The following is an 18,864-nucleotide window of genomic DNA, read 5'->3' on the forward strand; positions in this document are numbered from 1 at the left end:
GTCCCAAGGCTGAAGACTAGATGATGGCTTTAAACTAAGTTCCATAGGGATGAGCAGAGCTCTGAGTCCCATTTCTAAGAGAAAAAAAAGTGGGGCCAGGATAGATTCAGATGCAAGAATTAGGACTCAACATGATTTCCAGCACTGATTTCTAGTTAATGGTGTCTGCAGAAATTGAATCAAAAGGGAGCCACGCCAGGTCTTAAGGGAGGTGTGTCTGGCTCATCTACTTGGATGCTGGTACAGTGCCTGTGCAAGAGCACAAATGAAAGCCCCTATATTTACATCCATACATTTAGGTTATAAATCAAGCTACCAAACTGTTAAACAAATTACCTTCTACCCTCCTACCTTAATGAATACCCCTTCCTAATGACCTGAAAAGCCAGGTTTACATTTAGAATCCTCAGACTATTTGAAGTCTTTTTCCAGAACATGTCAGTGTAGGGACGGTGGGACCCTGCCCCCCAGCCTGTGGCCTGCCCACTGCTCTTCTCACCCCAGCCCCATCCTGCACCAAAAGCAAACTTGTGCATACACAGGTGGCAACTGCATCATCGTGCATATCCAAAGGTTATCTACAAACCCTGACCCCCAAAACAGTGGCCTCCACAGGCCCTGATAGAGGGTTCTGGATCATTTGGACAGAGAATTCCAAATCCCAAGTGCCTAAAGGATGGTCTACAATGAGGGGTGCAGGTTCCAGGGGGGCACATGGGGCTGTCTCCCCAGACTCTTTGCCCAGGGGAGGAGCACAGTCAGAGGAGTGCTGGTGGGGCCCAGGGCAGGGTGTCTTGCCTGGTCTAAGAGCATGGGTCTCATTCCAGGGTCCAGGATCCCCAGAGCTGCTCTGGCTCCCGCAGCACTCCTCTGGGGTCAGTGGGCAACCTTAGTGTCGCTTAATTAAAGCTGCTTGTAATTTCAACTAGTTTGATAGATCTCTGCCACCTGCAACTGAAAGAATCCTTATTAAAATTGAGCTCTCAATGCCAAAAGTCTCAAGCAAATGGTCTATGGCCACTGCTTCTACTTTTTTTGTAAAGCAATTATTCTTACCATAACTTGCCAAAATTTACCTTCTTCTTCCAGGACTTTGGTAAACTTTTTACTTTAGAGCAAACTTGTTACTCTAGAAATTCACTAATCCAATGGCTGATCTGCTCTACAGCATTTGAGTATATTAAACATCCCTTTCTTTTTGAAAACTTCTCTTTTCTTAATCCTGGATAACAAACAAGCTGATCCTTCTCCAATTTCTCAAACAGCTCCTCGTAAATTGCCTTTGGAGGCCCTCTCCAGAAGTGTGGATGTTCTTCCCTGGGCTGAAACTGCTTCTAAAAGCCATTTATTAGAATAATTATTTGAGTCTCAGTGATATTCTCTGTCCTTGAAGCACTCATTCACTTTTGTACCTCAAGGAGTCACCTCCTTAAACATGAATCCCAAACTTCTATCTCTATCCTTGATCTTGGCTCCAAACCATACTTCATATCTTCACTTACTGGACTCTTACGTTTCGGTTTTCAAATTCAATAATACATCTAAAACTGCAATTATCATTTCCTGTACCGGATCTCTCCTGTTTCTGTTGATTGTCAGTTTTCTCTGCGATTCATTCTCCTAGTCCCCAGGTTTTGAACCAGTGTTGTCTTCAACTCCTTTCTCTTTTTCCTGCCATGAAGGTCTATTAATTCTTTCCTTGCAAGAGGTTTCCTAGTCATCGTTTGTTTTTTGGTCCCCTTCTATCTGTTCTTCTGCTTCCAGTTCCTATTCTCCTCTAGTTTATCTTCATTCTTTTACCACAATCATTCTGCTAAAGTAGTGTTTTTTTGGCATGGCATTTTTTTTCTGCTTCATAACTGTCAATGGATCTCTATCGCCTGAGGAAAAGGCCAAACTCCTTTGTCTGACACACAATACCCACCAAGATGAAGGCTCAACTCCCATCTCCAGTGTTTTCTTTTATTCTGTTTCAAAATAAACTCTCCGTCCCATCTAGGCCCATATTGCCCCATCCCTGAACACGAATTGCTCCTTCCTGTATCGCTCCCTTCACGCCGTCTTCTCCACTCCCCCAGTGGAAAGCCCGTCGCCTCCTCTTCTCCTGCCCAAATCCTGGCTGATGAAACTCAGTCCCAGTTCCTCCATGAAACCCTCTCCTACTCCGGTTCACAGTCTTTTCTTTCTTCCTCTTCTGAACTCCCGTCTGCTCTATTTGATTGACACTTAGTCATTGGTTGTCTTGAACTGTTGCATACCTTTGTTCATGCTAGAGTTGCCTTCTAAATCAGGTATTAATTTGTATTAAAACAGAAGCTGTGTCTCCAAATTTGGGTTTTCTGTTCTTGCCTCCGTTACCACACACCCAATGCTAGGCACCATAGAAATTTTACTGTTTTGCTTCTTTATTCTAAAATAAAAGGCTGTACTTTATATGAAGTCTGCTTTGTCATATGCTATCTGGTATTGTGGATGCTAAAGATATGGGCAAAAGAGTAGCTACACTCTCGTAAAAGTCCCACCCTTTACTTACTTCCTCCCACCATTGTCTTTGCTTTTGGGGAACAATAGATTATTTTCCTTTTTAGGAAATAATATCACACTCTGATAAAAGTTCTCTTGTTCATAAATCCATCTTACTTTCGCTCTTTTCTGAATGTAACCTTAGATCCTAGCAGATCTGTTTTTGAAGTTCAAAGAGAAAAGAATCAGCAGACTCAAATGTATATAACAAAAGACGACATAGTAGCATCCTTCTTTCTTTTTATTGAAAAGGAATCATTTCTATTCTAGCGCAGACAATGTATATTTTACATCATAAAGCAAGATATAATTTACATATTACATTTCTTATGAAATCTTTATACCCTAAATGTCATTCCCTTTTTTATTCGGTCACCTCTTCTGATTTGATTTAATGTGTCAAGTATCCTACAATTCAGCATCTTGTCTGGGGAGGGACTGGGGGCACAGGCAGTTTGTATGTATTCACCCGTGTCTGGGTACAATGATGGTGAGGAACAGGGGCATGCTTTCATACTTTGTGGCCCTGAGACCCTCTGTTGACGCCTGGCTCAGGAGCCAGAAAGCTACTCCTCTAAATCACATACCAAACTTCTGTTTTTTTAAAATCAATAATAAATGAACAAAACTGAGTGCTTGAACCATGTGTATACTTCTTGATCAGGTGCTTAGATAATAGATGCTTGTGGTATTATTAACCAACAATGAAAGTTCCTATGGCTGACCAGCACTTTATGATATTCCCAGATATTGCTTGCCCAGGCATTGGGTAAAACTGCCCAGTTTCATCTCCCATTTGGGTCATGGCTTCAGTCTTCTCTGTTCCCCACGGAAAATGGATGTCAGCATGAAAGCTTCAAAAGGCTTTGTTTCACATAACCCTCTATCTCTTTACTCCCTCTTCTAAGATTCCCCTTCATAGTAAAATCTCTTAATGTGTGATTTCTGTTCCCTGCACTATGACCCAAATCCTCTTTTAGCTGTTCTCCCCAAACTCCAAACTCCAAAAGTTCACCAATGTCTTGGATTAAACTCATTTCACAAAGAATGTTTAAATCTGTTAGGATACACGGTTCCTTTGAAATTTGATAATCTGCAGCAGCTAGTGAGACAAAAGAATTAGTTGAGAGACTCTTTAGGAAGCAAGTAATGTGTGTTGTTCAGCCAGCCTACATGAACCATTCAGTAAGAAATGTTTCAATACTAGGTTAAAAGAAGAGGGAATCAGTTGATAAGAGCAAAATGCGTTAGATGAGCTTCCTTCTTGTTATCAAAGGAAGTAACAGAATCAACATTTGAAATAACATTTTCAGTTTGGTGGCTATTTGACTGAAAAAATACCACCGTTTTCTCAATCTGATATGCCCAAGGAATAACAAATGTGTGCTAAAAGTGCATCTTAAACTTCAAATTCCTTTTCTGTACTCAAAGTTGGCATAGTTGGCCAAAATCAATCTAAAGCTTTTTAATCACTGATAACTAAAATTATAAGAGCCAAGCTGGTCAGGATGGAAATATGTCAAAAATATGTCTATTCTGTGTGTCTTAAATTATTCTTTGGTCAAACGATGTGATTTTTGAGAGGTCTGTAAATTATAAACCTATTTCCCCTTTCCAAATGCAAGGTTATAAGTATATACAGCAAGGTCGCATTCCCTTGCTAGAAAACCAGGCTTCCAGGTACTGTATCCTTCTATTAACTTTCAGAGTCCCTTTCCTCCCATGGCTACAAAGTGCTGGACATACAGAGAACACAGGAAAGAGCGAAGGAGCGAATGAACAGAGCCTCACAACACCCCTGTGAGGTAGGTAAGTATTGTTAAACCCATTTTGCAAAAAAGTAAACTGAGGCACAGCATGGTAATGTGGTTTGGTCAAGTCCACCTGACAAGTTAAAAAAGCACAGCTGGAAACAAGGGGAAAGAAACAAAGAAAGGTCAGTCCTGGCTCCCAGCCCTAGATACTAAACTTTATTTCAAGATATTAGAAAACTAAAATAACCCACAATTACCATTTAAATTTTTACAATTTAGGCAAATCTTTAAGCATTCCACATAAACCTGGGTCTTTCAGGTTCCTGTTGCATAGAGACAGGGCAGATGACTAAATGGCTTTTCCTCCTCTCTCTAAGAGGAATTCTCATGACAGATCAGGATGTGCCAGCATTCCACCAGAGCTCAGGCTCCAAACTCATGGACGTTTTTATAGCCTCAATAGTTTCTAATTTATTTAAAGTCCCAAGGTAAAAATAAAACCTGTTCTCAAACAGCTGCCCTATCGATTGCTCTGTGGCCTTAATGAGAAAGCAAGGAAACAGGATCCCTAATGAAACATCTCATCGCTATAGAGGTAAGGACAGTGGTGGTGGTGCGAAATTTGCGTTTCGTAGTGTTTGAGAAACTGCAAACTGAAGCTTGCAAGAATATTTTATATATATATATAATATATAAATATATACAGTATATATATAAGTGTGCATCTGACTACCCTTAAGGCACCAAAGAGATGTAGGCCATGCCTTTCACAACTCAGTCTTTGTTTTCCTAGAGAAATTTCCCTCCCTCTCTCAAGTGAAAAATATTTCTTCTATCAAATAGCCCACGATAGCAAATCATTCAAAAACAACAAATATTGTTAACTTGAGATGGCTGATTGTTTGGATGGGGGTGAGGGGTGGTAGTGATGGCAATATTATCATCTATATCTTAGAGCTTAAATCTAGAGCTTATATCTAGAGCTTAAATCTAGAGCTCAGAGCTTAGAATTAGCCAGACACAGCCAATCACATTGAATCAGAGAGGCCAGTGACCAGATGTTGTGCACAATTGCTTTTTTTCCAGTAGCTGATGGAAAAATCTTACCATGACCGACAGAGATGGAGACAATGAGAAAGGGAATCATGTCTGGCACAGATTCTTCAGAAAGACTTTGGCTTTTCAGAAGTTCTTAGAGCTTCTATACAGAGAATTGGGAAGATGGATAGGGTAAGGCACTGAGGTTCCAATAGGTCATTGAGGAGACTATAGACAATTGTTCTGAATATTTATATGGTTTCTTTGGCTGCTGTAGATTTTTTTAAAACCCATACATCATTGGGGTGGGTGGTCTGAACCTAACAGAAGAAGCTCGGAGTATATTAAGCAAAGCGCATGAATAGAAGGAAAAACAAAATTAACACACACAGAAACAAGTGGTGGTGGTATCCCAGAGGGAGGAGGAACATTTGGTAACTAATTTTCATTTTGCTCCTCTCCTGCTTTTCTCTGCCATGGTCCCAATATTTTAGTTCTGTTTTTTGTTTGTTTGTTTTTATTTTTTTTTTCCAGCAGATGAAGAAATGACAGAGCAGGATAGGTGTCTTATGGTTTTTGATTTCTTCTCGGGCCTGTTTATTTATTTTTTTCCTCAGTTGACTGTTGGCACCTGGTTCCTCTGTAAACTATATTCCTTGGCCTTCAGTCTCAGGTTGGCAATGCTGTTGGCCATGTTGATGCCCTGTGCAGGGCTATTGTTGGCACATGTGGCAGAGTAAGTAGCCATGGCGCTGTAGGGACAAAGGAGAGAGCAGGGAGAATATCAGGCATTAGTTTCACAAAGCCGCAAGTCTGCGCCCCAGAGGGATGCAACTCTCAAGGTGTGGGCAGGCAAGGGCGGAAGTTGGACTAGACGACCTCTGAGGTCCCTCACAGCCCCAGATTTCCAGGAGTCTAAGGCCCTTGGGAAAGGGTGGTAGTGTTTTGAAGGGCAGGGGACAGCAGTGGAGAGTGGAGCAAGGCAGGGGCAGAGGTATTTGCTGTGTTGGATACAGTGAGTAACGATTTATTTCTGGGGTGAGAGAAGAAAGTTGCTTATGTTGAGTAGCAGGTGTTTCATCAGCTGACCAATTAAAACAGTATTTAATCTCTCTTCCTGCCTACATCACCAGCCTGTAGGAGCAAGGAAGAAGAGAAGCAGGCATTTGAAAAGAAGTTAAAGGGCCTTCTTCATTCTAGGTAGCTGACTTTAACTCGAACATATTTTCGATAACCAATAAACACCATATTAAATAGTGCACTTGGAGAACCATTTAAACAGACCAAGATAACTTCTCTGCCATTCTGTGTTCGCTGGCTGATAGGATAAGTATTGATGAATCAAGAGCTTCCCATCCCGATTGGCCTGGAGTTTATAGCTTCTCCTTAAAGTACTTGAGTAGCTCACACTGCCTTTCGGGTCAGTTATTTAGAAAACGTTTAAATCTCCCAGACAAACTAGCAAAGTCTCCAGTTTCAGGATTCGTGACCTCAGAGGTAACTATTTCTCATTGTCCTTATTGCTGAGAAAAACCTGAAGTTGTTTCTCATTGTCAGAGATTGTAATTAAAACCTAGGAATACCACTGGGCAGAAATTTGTAACTAGCAGTTTTCTATTAATTGCAGCCATGAATACTTTCTAAAGGAAAAACTAATGGTTTCTTAGACATGGATGCAAATTATCCATTATGTTATAAGAGACAGTTAAAAGGAAACTCATTTTAATTAAATGAAAATGTTTCTAGTTGTTGCTAAGATTAGCAAAACCCCTTTCAACTGAGGACTGGAATGAGATAGACTTATAAATGGAATGACATGTGCTCTTCTGTTGCCTGCATTCCAATGCAATTTTGTCAGCCACACAGGAGTTTGTGGTTCTGGGGATCAAGTGACAGACCAGAAAGAGAGAAAACTAAAGCTACTCTACACATAGAGAGACTATCATTAATACTTATTTGGGACACCAAATGTAAGTCTTATAGTCAAGACTTATAATCAAGTCTTATGGTCAAGACTCACAATAGCCTATTGCAGCTCAGTGACTAGCAATTAACCCAGGAAAATTAGGTTAAAGAAAAATAATTGGTCCCAGATCACTAGTTCTTTCCAGAAATACACATCATTAGCTTAAAATCTTTGTAGCACTGGCATGTGTGTGAGCATGTGTGTGTGTGTGTGTATGTCTTATGGCAGGAGAGGGAAGACTCAGAAGGGTTCCAAAAGAATCCTACATTCTTCCATTTCATTTTTCCCTGTGTCACTCCTACTCATTTCAGGGTAGATGATCTTAACCGTCTACACAAAGTTAGTTCTCCAATAGCATCCTGTAATTTGCCTTTTAGCACGTATTTTGACTCCTCAACTGCAAGCCCATAGATTAGACACCACATGTGCCTTGTTCACCACTGTAGCCCCAGGTAGAATGGACACCATACCTAGCATATATTTGGCATTTAAGAAAGTACTTAACAAATGAGTAAATAAATGGGAAATAAATTGATATAGTATGATTAAATTGATTCCTGCTCCACGTCATTGATCTCTGTCATCCAGCAGTGAGTAATGATTCTAAAAATATTTTCCCAATATGCTTTTATTCTGAGGAACTAGTCTTTCCTGTTAATTTTTCTGTCTTAATAGAATGAGCAAAATCCTAAGGGACATGACTAAGCCGAGGCTGATGACTGCAGATTCTTAGATCTATCAAAAATATCTGTTAATAGTAAAGAAAATGAACAAATATTAGTGCAGGTGGGATTTATAGACTAGACTATGACTATTGCCACCATCTACCAAAAGACAGAGGCAGAAGAAGAGTCCCCAGTTAAAGCAGATTTCAATTAGGAGTGAGATAAATGATCAGAACAACCCGTTAAAATGGGACAAGGTTTTTTTAATAATATACCAGGAAATTTCATTTATTTTCAAAACCCGAGTAGATATCGTCATTTAATTCCTACATGAATGGCATGCTCACACTGAAGACTCCACCAGGAGAATATGCAAATGTGTAAATCCTATACCCAAGAAATTTCTAGGATATACCTAAATCTAAGATTTCAAAGAAATCAAAGATCTAAGCAGGTAAAAAAAAAAGAGAGACGACTGGATTTGGGAAATGTACCTAAGTTATAGATCATGGAATTAACCAAGTCAGTCTTTCTCAACCAGATTTCTGTGAGAGAATTCAGCCCTAAAGATGCGACATAGTACTATTTTACATGCATGGGAGAGAAGCTGGAATTGTGAGTTATCTGTATTATTTGTTAAGTACTGAGAATAATATTGAATGACTTCTGAAAACAGAAGCTGAAACTACATGAGACAGCACAAAGAAAAAATTGGCAAATTGTAGCTTGTCATGGAGTATTGTGCTTTTAAGTACTTGGCCTTCTGAGGGATATGTTTTCTATCCTTTGAGATTCTGCACAACCAATTCCTATTTAATAGAAATTCTCTCCTTTTTTGATCATCAGAGGTATGGTCTATTTTTCTCAGACAAAGAGAACTGGAAACTTGGGGCATTATTTGAGTTTACTAAAGATGCTGTTACTATTTTCTAGAAATTTGTACTATAGTTGTGATTTCAGTTTTACCTATTATATGACCATGTTTTCTATAGTTACTTTATAGTTTACTAAAGTCATCTGATATTCTAAAGACTTAGTGTGGTAACGTAGTTCTTGGAAATACTGAGATTTTCTCTCTAATGCAGCCCAGATATTAATATCCCAAATGAGATGAATGTTGATCCACTTTCCATCTCAAAAACAAATTAATGGAAATTAGGGTTATATTTTGCACAGGAAATTTGATTTTCACTGAGACATTCTCCCTTAAATGGCAGCCTGTGTTTCCAGATTTGAGAAGAGCACCCTTGTCTGGTTGTACTGTGGTGGTGTTATCATTAGTGAGGCCATGACACTGCCTTGTAGGAAGCCCTCAAGTTAGTGGGGCATGAGGATAAAAAAGCAGTCAAATTAATGAGTGAGTTTTGCAGTTCCCTAGGAGCTTGATAAGAGGCAACACTTTCACTTGATAAATGTTTAGGAAAATTATAAACTTTCAAAAATTGATCTAATTTAGTCCAGCATTACATAGCTATAAGAAGTAAGAGTCAGAGGCAGTCTTCATTCACAGCCTCTGAACAAGCATTTAGAATATAGAACTCTACAAGTAAAGACTATAGTGACATTTTGTGCACACACTCAAGAATTAGGAGTCTGTTTTCCCTCCAGAAGCTTAGCATTGGTCTAGTTTCTCGACTTGAACTGAAAGTGCCATATAGGCAAGCGGTGAGTAGTCCTTTGACATACCAGTGACAAGCAAGACTTGTTACAGGTCAGAAAAGACAGAATTAATGAGTGGATATTCTAAGAGCAGCTTAATCATGCTTTAAAAACAGCATTAGAAGTAACATGGAGAGGACCCACTTCCCAAAGTGACAACAGATGCAAGAGAGCCTTGAGTGACTGCCAATCTGAAAGATTGTTGATGACCACCTGTTTTCCATGTCATCAAAACTTCTGAAGCTCTGTGTCAGGAACAGAAAGAGAACCTTGAAATATTTTCTCACAAGACAGAAACCAATGAGAGTAATTAGCTGTTTTCAACCAATTTTATAGGGCCATTCAAACCATGTAAAATGACCACTCATTCCTATGCAGGATTATGCTTCCTGGGATTAAAAAAGTGAGATTAAAACTAAGTGATTTGTACAGATCAAGCACATAACACCAAGAGCCTGCTTATCAACACCAAGCCCATTGGACTTGGCTTCTATGTAAGACCCACCTATTCCTGCAACAGGATGCAAACATAAGCTGAGTTCTGGGACTAGGTTTGTAGGGTTTGGCTAAAGCACCATTTCTGTTTAGTTTTTAAGAAAGTAAAGTTCTTTGTGTCTGTGACCAAGAAACTACATTGCCAAATAAAGTACATTGAGGAATTAGAGATGAAAAAGAAATGCTTGCGTCCCATCTGTTGATTCAGCAAATCTGCACTGGGACTTGTGCAGAGCTGACACATTTAAGTAAGCTTGAAAATTTTCCATCTCCATATTTGGAGATTCCTAACAGATGGAGTTCAGCCATGGACAGCAGAATGCTAACCACCAGCAGGGTTAGAGCTCTGTGTTCACTGGGGACAAATCATTTTTGATCACTTCAACCTACCCTGAAAGGTTGTCATGAAGAAGAATGCATTAAAATGACTGCCAAACACCAAAGAAGTATGGAAAATACTATACATGGTATGATTTTAAACCAGGAAACTTAAGGACATCTGCCCATCCACTTTCCAATCGCCCACGGTGTAAGTCCACAAATCACAAAACGATTGAGGAGAGCTGGAGGAAAAATAGTACCTGACTCAGTTTTCACCTCTAACTTTGTTTCCTATTTGGCCCTTTTGGAAAAATGATGACAGGCTGTTGAAAATTTCACCCCAAAGACAAATCTGTCAGTGCAAGAATTTATGTGCCTTCCTGAGGTCCTAGCGTCTCACCAGCTTGGGATTTTTCCAAAGGCTGTACAGCTTGAGGTTTTTGCCACTCTGTCTGTCAAGTGTAGAGGATGGAGACCATCTCTCTGGTCAGTGCAAGAACAATGGAGGTGTACTTGCTTCATCTAAGAAAATTCAATACCAGTTTTCCTAGGGAAATTTACTTTTAAAGAGAGACCCTACAAATCCTTTTGGAAGTGATCTTTTGTTATTTAAATAATCATTTCTAGGTTCTGGTTTTAAAATTCATAAGTTGATTTTTTAAATGTATATTTAGCACTTAAAATGGACATACTTGACTACATTTCATTGATAAGCCTTCAGTTTGCACTACATGTCCAGTGATCCTTCTGCCATCTTTCTAGAAAAGTTTTTATATATGAAGTCTTGCATCTTTCTATTGTCTCAGGATCTTTTTGAAATGCACCTTTCTTACCTCTAGGTTCCAAACACCCCTGAGACATGCTGTAGGGAAATTATTGGTAGCTCAATGTTAGATACAAGGCTACATAAGAGATTGATGATCCAACCAGCCTGAGGAAAAACAGGAGCCAGGACAAGAACACAGTTCTTCCAATCCTGCCCCATATTCTACAGTCATCTAAAGCTTAACTATTCGAAGTATGTACCGAGTGTCCACAGCATCAACATCACATGGGAGCATGTTAGAGATGCAGATCCCAGGTCCTGCTCTAGACCTACTAATCCGAGACTACGTCGTAACACGATCCTGGGTGATTCATACACTCGGTAATCTTTGAGGAGCTCTTCTCCAGACTATCAGACTACCCTTAACTTTATGAACAAATTTTCTTGCAGCTCTGATTTACAATAGTATTCCCCATTGGAGGAGCTCGCTGCTTTACATTTCTAGAACTGCAAGCCCCACTTTCTTGAACACACTTAATTCCCACTTAAACCCTACCCCCAGCAACCACCCTCTTCCCCCTCTGACAAGTTACCTTTTCAGTGTCTTCCGTTAGAATCCGTTATGAAGCCCCTCGTGTAAACAACATCTTGGGAGGGACGAGGATCTATTTTTGAAAGTGTGAAAGGGAGAAATGAGCCAAATGCGTTCAGCAGATGTCAGGCAGCACCGTGACCACGATCAATGAGGGAGGAGGAGGAGGATGGGGGAGGGAAACTGTGGACAAGAAGAGCTGGCCTCTCTTTCACTTGTCATTAGTTTTCTTGGAGCCCAGCCCTCCCTCTGGGAATGGCACTCCAGACCAATACTGCAGATCCAGGCCATTCTCTATCTATCTCTCATAGGAAAGGATGTCTCTGGGGAAAGGTTTCTTGACTACTTCATCTAAAATGAACTTTTGACTTCTACTTCAGTCAAAAGTCCAGGACTCAGTTAATCACTGCTACCCAAGAGACAAAGCACCAGATTTGTGAGTCCACATAACTCTGGTGCTTGTATGTGCTTTCCTTGCCTAAGAAAAACAGCTCTGAGCTAAGCAGTGGGCGTGTGTGCTAAAAACAAGCTTCCTTCAACTGGCTACGGGTAGATCAAGAAGACACCTGCCCGGACAGTAGTGTCTCTGTTAGGGAATGCTTTGCTCTTTCTGGTCACTCAGTTGCCTGCCTGACATCATCACCTCTGACATGTTCAAGGGAAGGAATGAGGTCATGACGTGCTATAAATAGAGTGAGCCATATGTCCCAGTTTGCCAGGGACAATCCCGGTTTATGCCTGTTGTCCTAGGGTCATTATTAATAGCACTCCTTTTCACTCTCAAAAGTGTCCCAGTTTGGATGATAAATTATACAGCCACCACTCTGGATACAAAAGACACCCACAAAAAAATGTGCTGGCTATTTCCCATCCCATAATTCTGACCATATGCAAACAACTGCTTTGAATCTTGGTTTCCTCCTCTCTTCTTCCAGGGGAGAGCTGTGGAAGTCAGGAAACTGTCCTCTCTGGCAAAACTGTCTGCTCACTGTCCCTGGGTTGTGTGACTAAGCCACATCAGTCGTCCCAAGGGGATGCCCACACACCCCAGAATGTGGAACTCAGCTGCAGGCATGCTTCAGTGATCTGAAACAGACTCTGAATCGAAAGGGTGTGTTTACGTAGTTTCCCAGTCTTGTGTTTTTTACTACTTTCAATATAATGTAAGTTTTAATTTGAATGAAAATATGGTTATGCGGCCTAAGACGTTGGACAGAAACAGGGATCACGGGCACTGAGTCTAATTCTGCTTGCTGAAGGCTTAAACTTGGGCAATGTTCAGTCTCTTCTTTGGAACCAGAGCAAGGACAGAGCTACCACACAGGAGCGTTCCAAGGATTAACCAAGAGAAATGCCTTTTAATGAATGTCACATGTGAGATGACTAACTTGACATAACAGTACCAACAGAGATAGCGCGTTAGTTTCCCATAACACAAAAGGCCTATCATTTCCTTTGATTTTCTTCATGTGTTTCTCTTTTATATTTCCTTAACAAAACTTTTATTTCCTACCAAGCTTCAAAATGTGAAATCATAATGTAGTTTGGTTCTAAACATAGCAGAAAAATCTCCAAATAACAGAATAGCTTTTTGCCACTTTTAGAAATTAATCAAAATATAAACACTCCAATCAACATTGGGTCAAAAACATTGTCGTTGATTAAATTAATGCTTTAAACCATCATTTTTCTACTTATATCTGGAGGTTAACTTATTCTTCATACAGAATATGAACAATCAAATTCTATGAAATTTTTAATTATTTTTTACAAACTCTGTATCTAAGAGAGAAACAATATAAAAGTATACCATGAAATGAATAAAAAGTACTAAGTTATATGATTTTAAGTGAAAAGAGCAGAATACAAAAGTATATGTACACTAAGGCTGCACTATATAAAATACTGAACTCTAATTGCAAAAATCAACAGTTATGTCAAGATGGTGGAATTATGAATGTTTTAAAAAACTGTATCTAGTATTTCTACATAATCTTTCAAATTAAAATAGAACATTTCCCAAAAAGGCACATATAAATTGCATGTTAATAATTTCAGTTAGATGCCCATATACAAAATATACATGATGCAGGCACTGGGGCTTGAACTTTTGCTGAGGTCCAGGTTGTCTAACCCAATATTAACTCAGCAAGTATTTCATCCCCACTCATGCAGTGTACTGCCCTCAGCCCTCACTAGTATGGACCAAATGACAGCTATCTGGACTGTTGAGAGCTGATGTGAAAAGTTCCGAACTAGGATCCAGGTAGAAAAAAGAGCAATACTTCCTGGTTGTGATCAAATTCAAACCAGAGGCCTTGAAACATCAAGCTTTGAACCACATCAGTTTCCCAAGCCATTTAATGAGTCTATGAACTATCAATGTTTACCAGAGAAACAAAGCAGTCTTCCACTTATTTAAAATTGTAAAGAATATGTGATTTCACAATGGTCTTCAAACTGTATTTTTAGTAAATCCTATGGGAACAGGAGTCAAATTTTGAATAGGACACACAGACATGACTAATCTTTTGAAATCAGCAAGGCATATTATGTCTGAGAGCAACAGCAATTTCCAATTTCCTATGTATAGGATCTCTATGTACTAATACCAAAGTAATTCAGGCTAATTTCATGATGAGGGATTTAAAAGAGAAATTTCCAAATGCATTTATGGTGTTTCTTTCAAAGAACTAATTTGGAATAGAAAAAACATTTAGGTGAGGTCTTTTGCTTTAATTAGTGTGATCAAATTTTGAAAAGTATTTCCAATTCACCAATGTGGCATTTCACATCAGGAGTTCAGCTTAGATTGGGAGATAATCTCTTATAATTAGTTTAAAACCTCTCCTTAAACCATTAATTAACCTTGACAATAAAAAGGTAAACAAAAGCGTAATACATGAATTTATGAATACTTCTTCCTCCGCTGCAATGGGCCAAAGAGAACAAACAGCCTTGCTCTGGCTTCCAAGAGCGCTCACATTTAGGTTCAAAGAAAGGCACTTTAGACTGACGACAATGCATTAGGCACTTGTGTCTCAGCTTCCCTCTGGAATTAACTTATATTTTCAGAACAGCATAAGAAATGGAAGTTAAATGACTCTCCAAGAGATTGAAATATTACTCTGTTATTTGCCTCTTTAAAAATTTTGACCTTTTTAATATAAAAGTTTAGTGTAAATTATACATTGTCTTTATATTTTAAAAAACCCATACAAACTGACCCCAAAGAACTTCAGATAAGTAGATAAGAATTAGCAATAGAGTGGGAAGGCATTTTGGATCATCAGACATCTCCACCTACTAACAGAGAACTGTGGCCATGAAAGGGATCAGAATGTTCTTGGGTTTTTTTTCCCTCTCTGTCTCAGTCTCTCTCCTTCTTTCTTTCCTTCCTTTCTTCCTTCCCTCCTTCTTTCCTTCCTTCCTTCCTCCCTTTGCTTTTAATTCAAAATCAGCTTGCTATGAAATTTGCCTTCGGTCCTACACTTACAGCCTCGCAACTTAAATTCCTACTTGAGCATAAGAAAACAAATCTATCTCAAATTTGGAAGTGGAGTAAAGTCTTGTTCCAGAATGGTTGCAAGAGGGACTCTGGGCATAGCTTAATGATCTTTTGCTTTTAGATTCTTCCCCATCTTTGAAACCTTTGCAAGAGTTCCTGAGTCCAAGAAGAGATTGCTGTTGGCCTGCCTCTCTCTCTTCTGCCCCAAACCCTGCTCCTGGGGCAACTAGTAATCTCCTGTGAAAATCTGGGGATGTCAACAAGTTGAATGTCTTTGAAGAGGTTAACCCAGTAAGAAATGTCAGCCAGCTGCACAAGCAGCTTTGAACGTGACCAACCGCTGAGAAACATGTGGAAGTGGAGCAAGGGAGGGTGGGCCAGTAATTCACCTGTACGGAGAGGCCGTCCCCCAGGAGAGATAATCGGTGGGTCTTGGAGCAGGACGAGGTACAATGGGCTGCTCCACAGCAGTCACATCTCCTGAGTAGGATTTGAGGAGGGAAGCGTTTTTATTGGCCAGCATGGCTCTCTCATTCCTGCGGAATTTGGCTCTTCGGTTCTGAAACCACACCTGGAAGATGTTGGGAGGAGAAAAGGGCATGAGGAAGGAGAGGAGAAACAAAGAAGAGGTTACTTGAACGAAGTACTACTGGTCGATTTCACCATATAATGACTTCCCAGGGAAGATGCAGGATAGGTCCGGAATTCGTCCTAGAAGAAGAGAAATCTGCCGCGATCCTTCCCTGATGGGCGGTCTTAGACAGCTATTAAGGGTGAAGACTATTCTAACAGGACCATGGAGTACTTCCAGTAATCAAGGTTCCAGAGATGAGATCCATGTCTAACCCACGGGATAGTAAAATATGGGTTATAATCCCTGTTGTAACCAAGAACAAGAAGAAAAATCTCATTAGACTTCTGCCACAGATACAATATTTTAAAAGTTTCTTCAAAATTCTTCAAAATGTGAAAACTTCATCTGCTTTCATGATACTCATTGATAATTAAAGAAAACTCTGCATCTTTCCAAAAGTAGACCCTGTGACAAGGATTGCAGAAGCAAACGATTTCTTGGGGAGGTGCAAGGAGCACAAGTAGGAGGAAGTAACAGAAGAAAAGGAACCTTCCAGAACGTGCTACTAAACGAGCACCCTCTGTGGTGGCTCAGTCTCTCAGGGGCCTTAAGGGCTGACCAGCAAACATACTTCCCGCCCAGGGGTGAGAAGCCTGGGGATTCATACACTGGCTACTGTCCGTCACTGGTTGTTAATGTTCTAGCACTTCTCCCATGCTAAACACAGGCAGGGCAGTCTCTTTGAGTTCTAGAAAGAAGCTTGTGGCACAGAAATGCAAATGCTAAAGGTTGGAAGCCAACTGGAGTACATTTAATTGCAAGGTTTGAGGGATTTGGGTAGTGCTGACAGCATCAGCTACAGCTAACAGTAAACCTGCCCTTTATTAAGTGCTACTAGGACTGGGAACTTATATAAGCACATGACAAACATTATTTATAGTTATCATGACAATTCCGTACATCAGTTTCAGCACTGAGGAAACGGGTCCTATGAGATTAAGTAATGTGTTGAAGTTCACACAAATAATAAATGGCTCATTCAAGGACATCTGAATGACGATCATACAACTCTTCCAGACTGCCAAGGAATTGTATTCATTCATTTACTAATTCAAGAAATCTTTACGGAGTGCCTGCTGTGTTCTAAGCTCTGTGCTAACTGCTGAGAACAGAGAGATGAGACATGCTCTGCTCAGAAGCAGCTCATAGTCTATTAAAAGAAGACAAACATGTAAATTTGAAAAACTGCAAAACAAGTGTTTTAGGTGCCATTATAGAAACACGTAACAAAGTATGGGAAAAAGAAATTCTGTGGTGTGGAGTGGAACAGTTGCACAGCTCTTGCAGGCAATATTCACATAAAATACCATGGGGTTGGTACCCGGTGGAGTCGTGCAGCCTGAAGGGCCTGGGTGGAAATCATTAAGGTGGAATCTGGACACCTCTTTCCAGACTTTGCAGCCTCCCAGTTCTTTTGTTTCTAACGTGCCATTCACATTGCTATTAGAGTTATCACTTTAAATGCAAATATAATTCTATTAGTGCCCTGCTTTATATTATCCACTGGCTCCCGTCCCTCATAGAATAAAGTCAAAACTTCTTACCACGGAACAAAGGCTTTTCAGGAGTCAGCTCTTTGTCCACCAATCCAGCCACATCCTGCATCACTGGGACCTCTTGCTCTGGCCCTCCATCATTGAAACTCCTGCCCTGGGCTCAAGACTATCAAATGTATTCAGTTCCTCCCCACCTACGGATATTCACACCAAATGCTCCCTCTGCCTGCAATAGTCTCCCCTTCTTTGTCTAGGTGTCAAAAGACATAATATTTTTCAAGATTTGACTTTAACAGTGTCTCCTTTGTAAAATGTTGTAGTGGAGAGAACATGACTTTAAAGTCTAACAGACTTTGCTTGTCTCCACTACTGTAAAGATGTGTTGTTGGATAGTTATTTAATTTCTCTGATCCTTCATCTCCTAACCAAAAGGAAATAATAATGACTACACACAGGTTTGTTCTGAGACTTGGCACAGAATGAGTGCCTAATATATGTGTAATCTCACCCTTTTTCCCCAGGCAGATTTGATCATTCCTCCCTCTGGTCTATCACTAATTCTTGTACATCCTTTTAGTGTAGGAATCATCTGACTACATCATAACAGTATGGTACACACATCTGTCTTCTCTGCCTCCAGTCTATTACATCCTTAAGGAGAGGGCCAGGGTCTTATTCATCCCCAGTAAGCCAAAAACAGTTCCAAGAGTATAATAAGTGCTTGATAAATGTTTGAGGGGGAATTAAAGAAGGAGAAAAAGAAAGAAAAAAATAAATTTTGCAAAGATGATAAGACATGGCTTCCATCCAAGAGATCTTCACAGTCTAGTTGGGGAAGTTGGCCCACATACAACTGAATACAATACATGTCACGTTGTGATAAATACCAAAAGTATAAAAAAGGTCAGAGTCAGAAGGGAGTGGTTCTGACTGGGAAAAAGTAAGACTTCGTGGAGGAAGAAGCAAGTCTTGGAGGGAGAATTCTGTCCACTCACACACAAAATGTCTGCAGCTCTGAAAGCCATTGGGACATAGTAGCGTGGGAAAGGAGGAAGATGAAATAGTTTCAACATATAAGACAGGCGTTTTCTTATTGTTGTAATGGGGGCAAGATAGCTCCCCAACCCACAGATTTCTCTTTCACATTAAAAAAAAAATTTCCAACATTGCTCATTGCTCTGTCCAGGTTTCCTTATTTAAAATTCAGATCACCATGGCAAAAATGGTATTTCAAGGTACTGTGGGTTTCTGGTCTAAAATTATTTATTACACCACTGCAAGCCAAGCCTGGGGCATAAAAGATATAGGGATTTTGAAGGAGAGAGGAAGGGATTTAGGAGTAGAAACAGAGCATGTTTAGAGAGCTGTGGTCAGCAGCATGGGGAAAGAGGATGTGGGAAGGCAGACCTCAGAGCTGTGCTTTGGATGGCGGGACGGAGAGAGAAAA

The 18,864-nt window shown here is 40.1% G+C and overlaps 1 protein-coding gene across 2 annotated transcripts in view; it reads right to left on the reverse strand.

Moving 5' to 3' along the window:
- Nucleotides 1-5,553: 5,553 nt before the first annotated feature.
- The window catches only part of PRRX1 (paired related homeobox 1), a 68,272-nt gene continuing 54,961 nt past the window's right edge, over nucleotides 5,554-18,864 (reverse strand). The window contains exons 3-5 of one of the 2 annotated variants that reach the window (XM_044757953.2): nucleotides 15,677-15,858; nucleotides 11,781-11,852; nucleotides 5,554-6,067 (exon numbers count right to left, since the gene is read on the reverse strand). In XM_044757953.2, the coding sequence (XP_044613888.1) occupies nucleotides 11,798-11,852; nucleotides 15,677-15,858 (237 nt within the window). In that variant the 3' untranslated portion in view covers nucleotides 5,554-6,067; nucleotides 11,781-11,797. The remainder of the gene's footprint in view (nucleotides 6,068-11,780; nucleotides 11,853-15,676; nucleotides 15,859-18,864) is intronic. The other variant, XM_044757952.2, reaches the window with a different exon arrangement.

This window comes from Equus asinus, chromosome 25 (genome assembly GCF_041296235.1).
Source record: "Equus asinus isolate D_3611 breed Donkey chromosome 25, EquAss-T2T_v2, whole genome shotgun sequence".
Lineage (NCBI taxonomy): Eukaryota > Metazoa > Chordata > Mammalia > Perissodactyla > Equidae > Equus > Equus asinus.